Source organism: Stegostoma tigrinum, chromosome 2, assembly GCF_030684315.1.
Source record: "Stegostoma tigrinum isolate sSteTig4 chromosome 2, sSteTig4.hap1, whole genome shotgun sequence".
Lineage (NCBI taxonomy): Eukaryota > Metazoa > Chordata > Chondrichthyes > Orectolobiformes > Stegostomatidae > Stegostoma > Stegostoma tigrinum.
In genome coordinates, this window is record NC_081355.1 from 54,400,560 (window position 1) to 54,418,099 (window position 17,540).

Here is a 17,540-nt window from a genome sequence, read left to right on the forward strand (position 1 = left end):
CACTTCACATTGAGGTGGTGCCCTCAGTCCTAGTCTCTAGCACTATTGGAAACATCTTATCCATATTCACTATATTCAGACCTCTCAGTACACTGTAAGTTTCAATCAGATCCCCCCTCATCCTTTCAAACTCCATCAACTACCGGCCAAAATTCCTCAACAACTCCTCATATGACACACCCTCCATTCCCAAAGCCTTTCTTATGAATCCTCTCTGGACTCCTCCAAGATGAGCACATCCTTCCTTTGATGCAGGCCCCAAAAAAGCTCATAACATTCCAAATGCAGCCTGACTACAGCCTCCCTGGCCTTGTATTCTAGTCCTCTCAAAAGGAATGCTAATATTTCATTTGCCTTCCTACCTGCCAACTGAACTTGCATATTAACCTTACGAGAATCCTCAAGTAGGACTCACAAATTCCTTTGTGTTTCAGATTTCCAAACGTTTTCCTCATTTAGAAAATAATCCTACCAAAGTGCATCACCTCAAACTTTCTCTCATTTTATGCCACCTGCCACTTATTTGCCCACTGTCTTTGCCTATCTAAGTCCTTCTGCAGCCTCCCAAATTCCTCAATACTAGTTGTCCCTCCACCTATCTTTACATCATCTGGAAGTGTAGCCACAATATTCTCAGTTCCTTCATCTAAATCGTTAATGGGTAGCTTGAATAGTTGTGGTCCAAATTATAGACCCCTGCGGCACTCCATTGGTCACCAGCTGCCATCCTGAAAAAGAACCGTTTGTGCCCATTCTCTGTCTTCTACAGTCAGCCAATTTTCTATCAATGCAAATACCTTGTCCCTGAAACCACAAATTCTAATCTTATTTTGCATCCTCATGTATGGCACCTTGTCAAGGCCTTCTGGAAATCCAAATAGATCATATCCACTCGGTCTCTTTTGTCTAACTTGCTTGTTACTTTCTTAAAGAATTCTAGCATTTTTGTCAAGCCTTGATGAAGTCATGCTGACTCAGTCCTATTTTACTGTTTACGTCCAAATACTCTGCAATCTCATCCTTAATAATGGACTGCAAAATCTTACCAATGACCAAAGTTGCTAAGCGGCCTATAATTTCTGCCTCTCCCCTTCTTAAACAGGGCTTTTACAATAAATATTTTCCAGTCCACTCGGACCCTTCCCGACACCAGTGATCCCTGCAAGATCACCACTAACACCTCAACAATCTCCCCAGCTATCTCCCTCAGAACTCTGAGATGGAGTCCATCTGGTCTGCCTAATTATCTTAAGTTCTTTTTGTGTCTACCGAAACACTGCTTTATGATGGCCACTATGCTCACCTCTTTCCACTGAATCTCTTGAAGCTCTGGTACGCTACCAGTATCTTCTTCAATGAAGACTGATGGTAAGTACCCATTCAGTTCCTCTACTAATCCTTCGTTCCCATTACTACTTCTCCAGCATTATTTTCCAGTAGTCAAATATCCATTCTTGCCTCTCTTACTTATTGGATATCTGAAAAACCCTCGTAATCTTCTTTTACATTACTAGCTGGCTTAACACTCAAATTTCATCTGTTATTGCTGTTTCATTTATCCTTTGCCAGTTTTTAAAGACTTCCCAAAACTCTGGCTTCTCACTAATCTTCTCTCATTGTACACATTTTCTTTTTCTTTTATGCTGACTTTGACTTCCCTTGTCAGCCATGGTTTTTTCATCCTCACCTTACTATGTTTCTCCTTCACCGAGTTGCACTTCTGCTGAGCATCTCAAATTACCCTCAGGAACACCTAACATTGCTGTTCCACTTTCTACCCTGCTAGGTTCCCCTTCCAGTCAACTTTGGCCGGCTTTTACCCGATGTTACCTCTACTCAATTATAATACCGTTACATCTGATCCCATCTTCTCCTTCTCAAACTATAAGCGAATTTTACCATATTGTGGTCTTTGTCCCTAGGGGAGTTCCTTCACCTTAAGTTCCCTAATCAAGTCTGCCTCATTACACATTACCAAGTCCAGAAATGCCTGTTCCCTTGTGGGCCTTTACCACAAGCTGCTCCAAAAGAACCATCTGTCTTATAGATATTCCACAAATTCCTTTACTCAGGATCTGCTCCAAACTTGATTTTCCCAGTTCACCTGCATATTGAAGTCCCCCATGATTATTGTTATCATGCTTTTCTTACATGCCCTTTCCATCTCCTGATTTATTTTCAGCCCTACATCCTGACTACTGCTTGGGGGCCTCACATGACTTTTTTCTTTTGCAGTCCTTCAACTCTAACCATACAGATTTGACATCACCAACTCTATATCACTTCTTGCTATCAATTTAATGTTATTTCTTACTAACAAGGCAGCCGTACTCCCTTTGCCCATCTGCCCATCTTTTCAACAGTATCCTTGTATATTTAGTTCCCAGTCCTGATCCCCTTGCAACCGCGTCTCTGTGATACTCAAAATACAGTATCAGGGCCACACAGTGGCTCAGTGGTTAGCACTGCAGCCTCACAGCACCAGGGACCTGGTTCAATTCCAGCCTCGGGTGACTGTCTGTGCTGAGTTTGCACATTCTCCCCGTATCTGCGTGGGTTTCCTCTGGGTGCTCCGGTTTCCTCCCACAGTCCAAAGATGCGCAGGCTAGGTGGATTGGCCATGCTAAATTGCCCGTAGTGTTCAGGGGTGTGTGGGTCACAGGGGGATGGGTCTGCGTGGGATGCTGCATGGGGCGGTGTGGATTTGTTGGGCCGAAGGGCCTGTTCCCACACTGTAGGGAATCTAATCCAATCTGCCAATTTTAAACTGCTTGACAATCTCATTTATGTTGTTTTGTAGACTGTGTGCATTTGAGTACAATACCCTCAATTCAGTATTGACTGTTCCCCATCTCACACTTAACCATTCATCTGCTGTGCCTTAAGTTATATTCCTGACCATTGCTGTACTCTGTTCTATTACTTGTTCTGGAAACTTTAATAACCTGTACTGAGGTTATAATAACCTCTACTGTAAAAAGGTTAAAGTCCTTCTGAATGCCCTATTCAGCCTTTCTGCTAGGACCTTGGACCCAGATCTGTTCAGGTGGAGCCTGTCCTGATAGTACAGTCCTCTCTGTCCCAATATTGATGCCAGTGCCCCACAAAATGGAACCCCTCTTTCCCAAGTCGTTCCTTTAGATACATGCTTATTACTCTAATCTTTTTATGTCTTTGCCAATTTGCACATGGCTTGGGTAGTCATCCAGTGATTATAATCTTTGAGGTCCTGTTTTTAAATTTTGTTCCTAATTCCTGATCAGGACCTCTTGCCGACACTGTTGGTGTCAACAAGAACCACAACAACTGGATGCTCCCCCTCCCTCTTCAGCATTCTTTCAAGCTGACTCAAGATATCCTTCACTTTGGCACCAGGTAGGCAACAGTCCACCCAGGACTTTTGATCCTGCTCACAAAGGATGCTATTTGTCCCTCGAATTACAGAATCCCTTACCATTATCATTCTTCTTTGTGGACATCAAGCAGCAAGGTCAGAATGAAGAAGAGTACACAAAATGAAAGACTGTAGCTGTAGGGAGTAAGATGACCTACTTTGCATAAATAACATAACAGAAGTAGTAAGGATGGAGGTGGCTGAACACAATGATGCTATCTAACCTGGGGACAGATCAGGCAAAAATGCTTGGCTTCTGTTTGCAGATGTAGCAAAGGTTTTCCAGAAAATGATCACACAATTTACGCTTAAACTTTCCAACGTAGCAGAAACCACCTCTTAAGCAATGAATACAGCTAACAGACAAGAACAGTCCTGTTTTTCTAGATGGCGACTGCTATGTGCAAATTATTGTATATTTACTTTATCAACAATTCTTTTTGAGAAGCACTGTAGAAAGTGCAAAAAAGATTTACAAAGACAGCAGAGAGGGAAATACTCGGGCTTTTATATAAAGAGGAAAAAAGACTGAAAGATGACCTGAGATATCTTTCAACTTAGGATGGAGTTTGATGGGGTAGACATAAAAAGCTGTCCAGTTAGGAGGGAGTCTAACTCATTACCATTTGGAATGGCAAAAGCAAAGAATGTGGACACATTTAAGGGATAGGTTGGTAAATAGATGAAGGACAAAGGAACAGAATGTTATTCTGATAAGGTGAGATGATATAAGAACAGAAAGGTTACATGCAGCACACACCAAAGCAGATCAACTGGAAGTGAAAGCACCAATGACCATTGTAATGAAGAAGCACATATCAGAATTTCACACACACAGTACTGACATTAATGACAAGATAATCCATTTTCGTGTTAGTAAGGAATAGATTTTAGCAAGCTAGGTACAGAACTCATTCTCCAAAGGTCTGCCACCAAATCTTTTGATGCTCAGCTGAGAGTATTTATGTGGCTAATTACGTCATGGAAAGACAACATAACACACAATAAAGACTGTCAGTACGACTGCTCAATACCCCAGGGTAATGTTTGCACAAATAACCTTCTATTTCATAAGTGAAAATGCTAAAACATAGCCAAAACTAACAGCAAGTGCACAACAGAACGCATACTGAGAACTTCATGGTTCAGGGAAAAGATTCTCAGGTGCCAGCTGTTTACCTTCAAAACTGTCCTGCAACTGAAGGGTGAAAATGGCTGGAACCAGACGAATGAGGAGAACTGCTTTATGTAACAACATTGCTTTGACGTTTCCTCTGTAGTAACTGTAGGGAGTAAGATGACCTACTCTGCATAAATAACATAACAGAAGTAGTAAGGATGGAGGTGGCTGAACACAATGATGCTATCTAACCTGGGGACAGATCAGGAAAAAATCTACATGAAAGGTTGTCAAAATTAGATTAGAAAACAGCATAAATGTACTCCACTCTAAACGATGCAAATTGCAATGGGAAAATGCACTTGGGAGCATCATCACCAGTAGAACTGCCGCAGTTCAAGCAGAAGGTCAACTATCACCTTATGATAAATTAGTAAAGGTAATAAATGCAATCTTAACCAATCAGTGTCACCTACAACCAAACAACACTTTTTAAAATGACCATACAATTTTCTAAACAGCTACTGTTTAAGACTGAAAGTAATGATTTTGAAACAGATGTAGAATTTTCGACCTGTTGTAAATCCAGTTCAAAGTGGAAAATATACATGAATCACATTCAAACGTATTGCTATGTATTAACTCTCTCTCTCTCAACTCCAGGATCAGCCTAATTTCATAACAAAAACAGAAATTGTTGGATGAATTCAAAGTCTGGCAGCACCTGTGGACAGGAAACAGAGATAATATTTCTGGTCCAGTTACACTTCTTCAGAAATGACGCAATTTAACCTTCAGCTGAATTTAATTATAGTTTGTAAGGTTCAGACATCGGAAACATTTGTGGTTGAAAATGTGCTCTTAAAATGGCAAGGAAATTACACTACTGCAGGATGCATATTCTCCAGCAACTTAAAAGGGTTACAGCTTTCTCCCAAAGCTAAACTTTGAGCATTCATGGCTTCAGTATCAATAGCCCTGAAGGATGCTAATGCTGGAAGGACGAAACTCCAGGGAAGGGTCAGCTACAGTGTTGATAGATGTGATCATATGCTCCAAGGTGACACTGAGTTAGAGGAGCATGATACCAATAGCACAAGTGGATCGTGGAAAGGACAGCTCTGAACATAGCTCACCAGTGATCAGCTTGCATTCTGGCTTTACTGAAGACAGAGGTACAAATATTAAGCACCTCACCTAAGAAAAAGATTTTATAAAAATTCATTCCTCAGATGTTGGTGTCTTTGACAAGATCAGCATTTATGGCCAATCAGCAGATGCCTGAGAACATGATAACGGGCTTTCTTTGGGAACTGCAGCAGTCCATGTAGTGAAAGTGCTCCTAGACTACTGTTAGACAGGGCAAAAAAGGAATGATGATACGTGCACTAAGAATTTTAGAATGAGCTGTATCTTTCACCAACAGCTGGAGTACTTGGAGGAGTCTGCGATGGACTGAGGAAAAGGGGAGTTGGACAATGAACATGATATCCTTACATTATGTTTACTATCCAACTCCTCTTTTTTCTGAATCCATCAGACTCCAGGCATTTTAACCACGCAGACTGAGGAAGGCATCCTATGTTGCCCTGCAAACTATCAACTCTGCAAATTTAAATTGGAAGGTGGACTCCTCCATGGTCAGCACATTGTGGTAATATCAGCAGTAGCAGCTGCGGTGCAGCACCATGAAGTATGAGGTTGTTACGTCACATGCATATGTAAGAGAGTTAGATCAAAAGAAAAATGAAAAAATAAAGGCCTAGGCAGTCTTTTATCTGACCCTCAGCCTTCTTGTCGCTAATATTTTGTACTGTTACTCTGCAACTTACATTTGCAGCACCCTCATCCAATGATGTCAAGATCTATATGGAGGCAAGACCTATGCCTATTTACAAATTCCAGTTCTACAATCTGCTAGCTTCCTCCAAGAGAAGGACGGAAGCCAGAAATAGACGCATTGGTCCAACTCATCCTCTCTGACCAGACATCCCAAACTAACCTATTCCCATTTGCCAACATTTGACCCATATCATTCTATACCCTTTCTATTCTTATACCCATCTAGATGTCTTTAAAATGTTATAATTATATCCGTCTCCACCACTTCCTCAGGCAGCTCATTCCATAGTTGCATGGAAAGGTTTCCCCTCAGGTTCTTTTTAATCTTTCCCCTCTCACCTTGAACCAATGCCTTCTAGTTTTGGACTCCCCCACTTCAGGAAAAAGATCTTGGCTATTCATGCTATCCATGCCCACATGATTTTATAAACCCCAACCATCAGCCTCTGACACTCCAAGAAAAAAAGGACCCAGCTATTCAGCCTCTCCTTATAACTCAAACCCTCCAGTCCTGGCAATATCTTTATAAATCTTTTCTGCATCTTTTCAAGTTGAACAACAGCCTTCCTATAGAAGGGCAACCAGAATTGTACACAGTATTCTAAAAGTGGCCTCACCAATGTCCTGTATAACCATAACACAACATCCCAACTCCTAATCTCAATGTTTGGACAAATGAAGTTTGAAAGGTCTCACAACGTACATTTCAGTCGATCATTTGTGCATGATGACATAAAGAAGTAGCAATTATATGGCAAAGAAGAGGAGATAGTTAGTTGTAAGGGAAATAGCCTTTAACAGTGTGAGTGAAAGCAGAAATATGTGCAGTGAAGCACTGCTTTCTGGCCTGAGGCAGGCAAGGGAAACAGGGAAGGGAAGGAACCTGGGCACACTATATAAACCGGGTATCCATCACAGGTCTGAAACCCCAAGAAAATATCGAGCATCAAAACAATATTAAGAAGGTTTTTACCTAGGCAGTCCTGATGTGGTTATTCTTTATTTTTCCACACCGCAGTCAAATCACGCGGTCATTGACTGCAGAATTTACTTGCTTTGTCTTCTCATTCTAATCTTGTGATGAGGTTTCCCTGGGCACGCACGACCAATCAAAAGGGATGAGGATTTTTTTTTTGCTGTTAAATTAATCTAGGACCATCTTTACCATTACTGAGCACCTTGAGCTCCCACTTGAAGTCACCCTACCTGTAGCTTCAGTGCCTTCATCATTGCCCTCAATGCACTATTGAAATAAACAGCTCCCTTTCAGGTATTTCAGTCTGTTAACAAGAAGTGTCTGTGAATAAAGATTTCCGACCAGTCCAAGCAGTAAGCTGTTAAATTGGAGCACAATTAGCACAAGCTGCTCAGCAATTTAAATTTGGTTCAGCCACACTGAAATTTGCACATGTCCCATTCTGATTCTTTCCTTCTTTCCCACCATTCACCCAGTTTATGCTTTGCAGGAGAATTGACTCCAGAATGTTCACTGTATATCAGGATATATAACTCAGAGAGGACCTATTTAAAGGATAGAGTTAAGTACAGTTGTTGTTATTTATATACTGATAATTTCCAGTTAGTATGTCTTAATTTTTTCTGCCTTCATTATTTGGCATGAATGCATTTTTTCGCTGGAATCCTCTGACGAAACATCTTTGAGTAAAGGGGCCCCATCCCAAGACAGATGGCAGGTAAGTTAGACTGTCTGAGCTGTGATCGAGATCCTCCTGATAGCACTCAGACCACTACAGATGTGAAATTAATTCATTTTGCAAGTTGTAACACTAGGAAGGGTTTTCTTCCTGCAGGAACCTGTAGCAGTATGCTCAGGTAAGCAGTACAATGATACGTAAATGATTAATCAATATTCTGAGTGTTTCAGAAGCATTCCAATTAACTTGAGAAATTTCTTCTTTGACAATGTGATTTCTATTTGTCTTTGATTTATTTACTTTTAGTACCAGCTCAGTCCCTTGTGTTTCACAAGTATTACATAACTTACAGTTTAATTTCGTCTGTGTGGTTATTGTATTTTTATCCGTTCATTTTGTTCTATTCCTATTTAAATTCTCATAATCTGTAATCTTATCGTCACTTCAGATTAAAGATCTATACTAGAAATTTTTACTTTTATTGTCTCCACATGGGAGTGTTTCCAGCATTATTTTATTTCCTTTCTTTAATAATACCCCTGGCATTGCCAGATAATGTTACAACTAAACAATAGATTACACCTAACTGGAAAGCTGCTGAGTCTCTGCCCAGACATACTGGATTGCATGGGCTACTATACACTGAGTACTGGAAACTGTGATTAGGGTCACTCATTCAAAAGGAACCAAATTTCTCTATCAGACAATCCATAGAGTTTAAGCTCAAAGCTTGGAAATATTCCCAAATATATCTTTACTCCCTTCTAAATCTTTGTACACCTTCCTCTTTCAAGGAAATGGCAAAGAAGTAAAGCGGTTGTTTTACAACTTTTTTTCATAGAAGAAGATACAGGACATCTTCCAAAAGAACGAAGAGACGAGGAGACTTGTATAACTGAAGAGCTAAAAGAAATTAGTATTAGTTAGGAAGCAATTTTTGAAAAAAAATCTGACATTTGCTAAGTTTCCTGGACGAAATGGACTTTATCCTAGAGCATTGAAGGAAGGAGCAAGATAGTGGAATACATCAGCGGTTAACTTTCACAATTCTATAGATTCTGTCAAGGTTCCTGCAGACATTAAGGTAGCAAATGTAACTCTACTATTTAAGAAGAGAGGAAGAGAGAGTGGAAAAATATAGACCGGCTAATTTGTCACCGCTTTAGGAAACTGTTAGAATCTAAATAATGGATGTGATAACTAAACATTTAGTAAAAGGGAAATCTTGTTTGACAAACTTGTTGCAATTTTTTGAAGATGTAACATGTGGCATAAACAAAGGAGAACCAGTAGAATCATGCATTTGAATTTTCTTAAGGCTTTTGATGAGGCCCCATACTAGGGATTAAGAAAACATAAGACTGTATAGGATCAGTGACTATGTAGCAGAATGGATTGAGAATTTATTAATAGACAGCAAATAAATAGTAGTTATAAATAAATCTTTCTCAGGATGGAAGGGAGTTCCTATTGGAGTACTGCAATAATCAATGCTAGATTCACAACAGTTCATAATTTTTTTAAATGATCTGGACATGGGGACAAATGCAATTTTTCCAAATTTACTGGTGACATCAAAGTGGGTGGAAACACAAGTTATGAGGAGGATATAGGGAGGTTTGAAGAGGATTTGAACAGACTGAGTAGGCTTGAAAATGACAGATGGTACATAATGCAAATAAGTGTAATACCATCATTTTGGCATAAAAAAAAACATTTGTAAGCAAGCAATCAGAAAGGCAATGATATTTTGGGTTCACTTATGAGGGAATTTGGCATAGAGATAAAGATGTCTTGCTGCACTTGCATGTAGCCTTGATGAGACTCATCAGGATTAATTTGTGTGCTCTTATGATCTAATGAAAGATATGACTAGAAAAGTTGATGAGGGTCGAGCTGTGGATGTGGTGTATATGGACTTCAGTAAGGCATTTGATAAGGTTCCCCATGGTAGGCTCATTCAGAAGGTCAGGAAGAATGGGATATAGGGGAACTTAGCTGTCTGGATACAGAATTGGCTGGCCAACAGAAGGCAGAGAGTGGTAGTAGAAGAAAAATATTCTGCCTGGAAGTCAGTGGTGAGTGGTGTTCCACAGGGCTCTGTCCTTGGGCCTCTACTGTTTGTAATTTTTATTAATGACTTGGATGAGGGGATTGAAGGATGGGTCAGCAAGTTTGCAGATGACACAAAGGTTGGAGGTGTTGTTGACAGTATAGAGGGCTGTTGTAGGCTGCAGCGGGACATTGACAGGATGCAGAGATGGGCTGAGAGGTGGCAGATGGAGTTCAACCTGGATAAATGCGAGGTGATGCATTTTGGAAGGTCGAATTTGGAAGCTGAGTACAGGATTAAGGATAGGATTCTTGGCAGTGTGGAGGAACAGAGGGATCTTGGTGTGCAGATACATAGATCCCTTAAAATGGCCACCCAAGTGGACAGGGTTGTTAAGAAAGCATATGGTGTTTTGGCTTTCATTAACAGGGGGATTGAGTTTAAGAGTCATCAGATCTTGTTGCAGCTCTATAAAACTTTGGTTAGAACGCACTTGGAATACTGCGTCCAGTTCTGGGCGCCCTATTATAGGAAAGATGTGGATGCTTTGGAGAGGGTTCAGAGGAGGTTTACCAGGATGCTGCCTGGACTGGAGGGCTTATCTTATCAAGAGAGGTTGACTGAGCTCGGACTTTTTTCATTGGAGAAAAGGAGGAGGAGAGGGGACCTAATTGAGGTATACAAGATAATGAGAGGCATAGATAGAGTTGATAGCCAGAGACTATTTCCCAGGGCAGAAATGGCTAACACGAGGGGTCATAGTTTTAAGCTGGTTGGAGGAAAGTATAGAGGGGATGTCAGAGGCGGGTTCTTTACACAGAGAGTTGTGAGAGCATGGAATGTGTTGCCAGCAGCAGTTGTGGAAGCAAGGTCATTGGGGTCATTTAAGAGACTGCTGGACATGCATATGGGCACAGAAATTTGAGGGTGCATACATGAGGATCAATGGTCGGCACAACATCGTGGGCTGAAGGGCCTGTTCTGTGCTGTACTGTTCTATGTTCTATGTTCTATATACTTGCCACAGGGTCAGTGCAACGGAAGTTCATCAGATTAATCCTGACGGCAGCTGAATTATGAGAAGCTATTGGTGAATCTGAATCTGTATGTTCCAGAGTTTCAAAGAATAAAGGGTGATCTCGTTGAAATTTACAAAATTCTTATAGGGTGGTGACTCTAGAACCAAGAAAGATAATCTCAAGAAAACAGCAGGACTTTCAGGACTGAGGTGAAGGGAAATTTCTTCACTAAGAGAGTGGTGAATCTTTGAAATCCTGTACTATAGATGGTTGTGGAAACTCAATCATTGAGCAAGTTTAGGACAGAGATCTAACATGATTTGATTTACAATTGTCACATGTACTGAAATAGTGAAAAGTATTATTTTGTGCGCTATTCAGGCAGATGATACCATACACGAGTATATCAGGGTAATAGAACAGAATGAAGAATACAGTATTACAGCGAGAGAGAAGGTGGACAGAGAGATCAATTTTAACATTTGACAGGTCTGTTCAAAAGTTTGATAACAGCAAGGAAGAAGCAGTTCTTGAATTTGTTGGCACATTTTTTCAAACTATTATATCCTCTGCTTGATGGAAGAGGGTGGACAAGAGTATAATTGGGATGGGAAGGGTCTTTGAATATAGGCAACAGAAAATATGGATGGAAAGCTGGTTTGTGTGACGGACTGGGCTGTGTTCACAACACTGTAAATTCTTGCAGTCTTGGACAGAAAAATTGTCACACCAAGGTGTGGCGCATCTGGACAGAACTGATGACATTTTGGAGATAATGCATGAAAGTGGCAATGAGGAGATGATCAATCATGATCTAGAATGACAGCACAGGCTCCAAGAGATTAATGGTTTCCTTCTGTTCTTATACTTCTACACTTACAGACAAAAAGAAAAGGTGATAGTGAAACAAACAGAATAAGGGTTTTAAAAGGAGAGCTAAGGAGCCCTGAAAGAATTACTTTTGCCACCGAGCATCAGACAGTTGCTGTTGCAATGCAAGTAGTTCTCTCTCTGTAAATCCATAAAAGTAAGGAAGATGCATGCTACAGAATAAATTGTGCCAAGAACCTGAACATGGAATCTTTAAATCTGACGGAACTGTTGAACAGCAAACACCAACAGTTCCAGTCTCCGGCTCCTACAGTCTGCGATATCCATATTGTAAGGAGCTGGAGGTTGATTATCACCCTGTTTGGCACATTGTGAATGCACCTTTCGTGGCCATCAAATCCTGGAGTGTGATTCTTGCTCAGAGGCAGCCAAGGGCCACTACATCACAAGACACTCTCCACCACTCTCTCCCCCCTGCCCCCAATTAGGCCAATATCCCACAGACTAACTTCATAACATTCCCACCCACTCTCCATGCCTTCCACGTCAACTCAGTATCAGCTTGTGGTCTATTTTTCAATACCATTTGACTGCCCTCTGCAGAAAAATACCAGCCCTGCTCTAGCTGTCAATGACTGAGTATCATAGAACTTCTTAATTAAGTATTTGATCATCTCAATTTGTACATACTGCTGTGACAATAGAATGGCATCCATCACTTATTTACACATGTATTTAAAGCTCCATTGTTCAGTTTAGAAAGTAACTTTAGCTAACACTGCCTGTTCATTACACCATAAATATACAAACATCATAGGGTGGCACGTTGGCTCAGTGGTTGGCACTGCAGACTCACAGCACCAGGGACCTGGGTTCGATTCCAGCCTCGGGCGACCGTGGGGAGTTTGCACATTCTCCCTGTATCTACGTGGGTTTCCTCCGGACGCTCTGGTTTCCTCCCACAGTCCAAAGATGTGCAGGCTAGGTGGATTGACCATGAGAAATTGCCCATCGTGTTCAGGGTTGTGTGGGTTATAGGGGGGTGGGATGCTTCAAGGGGTGGTGTGGATTTGTTGGGCCGAAGGGCCTGTTTCCACACTATACGTAAGCTAATCTAATCTTTAAAAAAAACACATCAGCCTATCCAATAGAGGAAGTTCATCAAATTATAACAAAACAGACACGTAAGATCCACTGACATCATAGCAACAGAAGAAGGGAAATAAACAGTAAAACTTGGAAATGATAGACCTGGTCCGACTTAGTCATGTTACAACTGAAAGTGGAATTCCATTCAGGCCAGCACCATCCTAACATTTGTTTTCTTTACATATTCTCAATACTTAAATTATCTAAATTTGACTGTAAATTATAGCAAAGAGCATGACCCATGTCATTCTACATTGCACGTAATTAACTCAGTCTACGGTATACGATGAAAGCATTATTTAAAAAGTAAAATATGCTAAAAAATCTTTCTCATAAAATGCAAGTATCCAGGTCCAATAATGAAATGGGCTGCTTTCAGCATAGCCAATTCATGTTCAACCACTTTTAGGCCCAATTGTCACAGATTTAACTTCTATTTCTTCCTACTGTCTTAGAATCTACTAGCATATTATCTCTTGCTTATCAACAATCCTTTTGCCTATGCTTTTTTCTCTCTCACTCTGGGCTTCATCTCCATCTATCTGCTCACTTCTTCTGTTCTCCAACCCCCTGTTCCAGTATAAAGTAGGACCTTTTCCTAGCTACTTCTAGTTCTAAAGAAGGGTCACTGGACTCAAAATCTTAACACCCTTTTTGGTCCACAGATGCTGCCAGACCTGCTAAGTTTCTCCAGCAATTCCTGTTTTTATGTGTTTTAAACCCCCAGCATCCGTAATTCTTTGCTTTATGTTATGAATTTATTGTTTGCTTGATTCTACATCATCCAAGCATTGTTGAGAACATTCAATCTTTATTCCTTCAAAGATATCACATTCAATCTTAAGGTGCCCTTTATAGATTTTGCTTTCTGTGGACCATCTGAAAGACAAAACTGTAACCTCAGTACATCCAGAAACAAAAACCAATTTTGCATGAAATGCTGTAGACCACCAAATGGAAATCTTTATTGTGTTGAAAAAGGTTCTACATGTAATGATTAAATAAAAATCTTCTGAAAGCAAGGAAAATGATCATTGGTTCTGATAATAATTGTCTAAGGATTGCAGGGAAGTGTTAGTTTAAGACAGCGTTATTGTGACAGTGTTGTTGTAGCAATCATTTAGTTAGCCCTAGTATTATTATCTTCACTGTTCAGATGTAGAGAATGTAGAAATTATAATTTAAATGTTTCTCGGAAAGAAAATTCTAAATAAATTGCATTTTATTAGAAAGGCTTTTAGTTGTTTTTTACTTTTTAATAAAAGTTAAGAAGTTCTATGCTACTCAACAGTTGTTACCTGGAGTGGATTATGATCAAGAGTTGATGTTCTGAAATTTTTAAACTCAATGTTGAGCCCTGAAGGCTGTAAAGTTCCTAACCAGAAGATGAAGTAATGTTCCTCCAGCTTGCTTTGAGCTTTGCTGGAGCACTGCAGCAGACTTGAGACAAACATATCATCATGGGAAACAGCTGCATGTTGCTGAAATGGCAGGAAACTGTAAGTGTGGAGTCTTTTTTGCAGACGTAAGTGTTCTGCAAAGCAGTCAATCAGTCTGCATTTCATCTCCCCAATGTAAAGGAGACGGCACTGTCAGCAGCAATTATAGATAGTGCAATTAATTTGCTGCTTCACCTGAAAGGTGTGTCTGGGGCGCAAACGAGCAGGTATTACACCTTCAGAGATTGCATGGGAAGTTGCTGTGACAGTCTGGGGTAGTATTGGGAGTAGAGGAGGAGTAGATCATGGTACTCTGAAGGCAAGTTGAGAAGGGAGGAGAGGAGAAGTGTGTCTGGTGGTAGCATCCCACAGGAGATGGTGGAAATGGCAGCTTGTGATCCCTTGAAGAAGCCAATGGGATGGGAATTGAGGACAGGAGGGGCCCTATTGTTATTGTGGTTGTGAAAGGAAGTGACAAGAGCAGAAGAGGGGAAATGGGATGGAGATAGCTGAGTGCCCTATCAACCATGGTAGGAGGGAATCTTCAGATGGGTCAGAAATGCCTGAGGCCTGTCTGTAAAAGGTGGCTCATCAGAACAGATGCCACAGAGATGGAAAAGCTGGGAGGATGGAATAGAATCCTTACAGGGAGCAGGGTGAACACGCAGATGTGCCAATAAAACTGGAAGAGAAAAAAATTGAGACAACATCAATCGATTCATTTTATGAATTCACACTCCTGGATGGAAGATCATGTGAAATACACCAATGAATTTCCTTTATGCTCTTCTATGAGTGCAAATTCATAAAATTGCTCACTAGAAACAGGCTAACACCCGTTGTGTAACAGTTACACGGAATGAACGAAAGATTTCTATGTATTCCAATTCCTTTGAAAATTAGTTAGATAAATATGACCCAATGGCAGGCATGTATCAATTGTTTCCTTATGTCTAATACTATCAGAAACGTGAATGTGCTATCTGGACAATGTACCCAAAACTGTACGTTCGAATGACATCCAAGAGTTTGAGTTCTAAATGACAGAGCAACTGGAATCATCCAGAACGAAGAGGTTCTACTCAGGCCCTCGCATCCGTACCGCCTTTTTGAACAATTAGTCCCACAGCTCTCCTCTATCCCCAGAGATCTGAAATGTTACTGTTTCAAACAATCCCCTAATGACAACGACAACAGAACTTGTTGCCACCAACTATTCAGACATTATTCCAGATCATAACAATACGTTCTGTAAAAATATTTTGCTTGATCTCTCTATTTCTTCTCTCAGTTTCTTTAAATTTGCGTCCCGATTGCTGACTCCACTCCACTCCAATAGAAACTGTTCCTCCTTATTTATTCTATCTGTTTTCTATCTTGAACGCCCAGCTATTAAATCATCCTAAAAAAAACTTTTATACTCTAAGAAGAACAGCCTAAGTCTTCGGTATCTCCAAATAAATGAAGTCCCTCGTCTCTGGAACATTATAGTAAATCTTCTTGGCATTTTATCCCAAAGGATTGGCATCCATCTGATATGCTCAGAATTGAACCCGAGATCTATCAAGTGATTAAATTGTTTATCCAAACGTAATTAGGAGAGGGAGAGAAAAACAACGTGGTGAAACTTAGTCCAAGGGGACAATTTCTCAAAGCGAGGTGTTGGGTGCCCGGCCCCTTGCCACCAACGACAAACCCAAAAAAGAGAAAACAAAATCAAGACAACATAATTTGGTAGTTCAGTCATATTTTTTAAATTAAAAATTGAAGCAGATTCTCGACAAACCTTAATCTCTTTTCTATTCTCTCCCGGTGACAGGGGTTGAGAGACTCTGTTCCTAAGGGATACGACTCCGGCATTGGCCGCACGGATGATCCTCCGGTGTCCCCGGCTCTCCTCCATTCCCCGCACTTGCATTGCAGCTCTCACTGACTGTCTGAAGGCAGCGGGAGGCAGCCTGAGGCCATGTTGCCCTGTCCACCGGCTGTAACTTTGTGGGCAGTCGGCAGCGGGTAATCTCCCTGGCACCAAGTTGAATTCGGTTATTTGTTTGAGCTCGGGTTTGGTTCCACTTGCACAGTGTTGAAAGAAGTTCTTAGTTTCCCCCACCCCCCACCTCGGGCTGTTCCACTTCACCGCATCTCAGAAAACCTGGCCAGACAACAGGATTAGTATCCAGGCAACGGCCGCGCTGCAGGGGGTTCCCGGTCGCGGGAAAGCCACAAAATTGACGCACAACATTCACCGCCACCGCGTACTTAACTTTATATCCCAATAAAACAGGTGGAGTCTCTAATGTCCCTGTGTTAGTTGCACTGCTGGCAGTAGGAGATTTCTCCTTAACCCGCTCCCCATCCTTTCTCTACCAATTAGAAGGCTGAGGGCGTTAAAGTGGCAACTAAAAAGGCAACTATTGTGGATCTCCTCATCCCACCCCTGCCCCCGCCGACTCCACTCAAGAAAACTTAACCACGCTGGTTTAGGGAAACAGCGTTCAAAACGTAAACGCACTTAACGCTTGAGGAGGATCAACGGATGGTTTCAGTCCAGCAGATCCAGCAGAATTGTTGTGAGCAAAGCATTGTTGAAGGGACTAGTAAGTGTTGGACTTACTGTACTCACTACATACATTACTCTGGTGCCACAACATATGCCATTTCTGCTCTGGTGACACCTCAGTGTCATGAATCTCATACCTACTGGGTTGTCTGGACCAACTCTACTACCTAAACAGTTAGTGGTTTCATTGCTACCAGCGTCAATTTCTCACATCCTATTCTGTTTTGTGGTTACCGATAGAAAGTTAATTCAGTAGGCCACAATCATCTGCTACATTGTTTCAATTGTGTTGCCATCTCTGAGTTCCTCAGGAGGGGTGACCATTGGCCATCCTGGGGGGACCATTGGTCAGAAGCTCAACTGGACTTGACATGTAAATACAATGGTTGCAAGAACAGGTCAGAGACTAGGAATACTGTAGCAATTAACTCCCCTCCTGACTCACCAAAGCCCATCCACCATGTACAAATAACAGGAG

General features: G+C 41.2%; 1 protein-coding gene across 1 annotated transcript in view; it reads right to left on the reverse strand.

Annotated features, from left to right (window-relative positions):
• The window catches only part of dnah5 (dynein, axonemal, heavy chain 5), a 372,198-nt gene extending 355,570 nt beyond the window's left edge, over nt 1–16,628 (reverse strand). Inside the window, exon 1 of the mRNA XM_048562706.2 lies at nt 16,289–16,628. Coding sequence (XP_048418663.2) covers nt 16,289–16,420 — 132 coding nt within the window. The 5' untranslated portion in view covers nt 16,421–16,628. The remainder of the gene's footprint in view (nt 1–16,288) is intronic.
• Nucleotides 16,629–17,540: the final 912 nt, after the last annotated feature.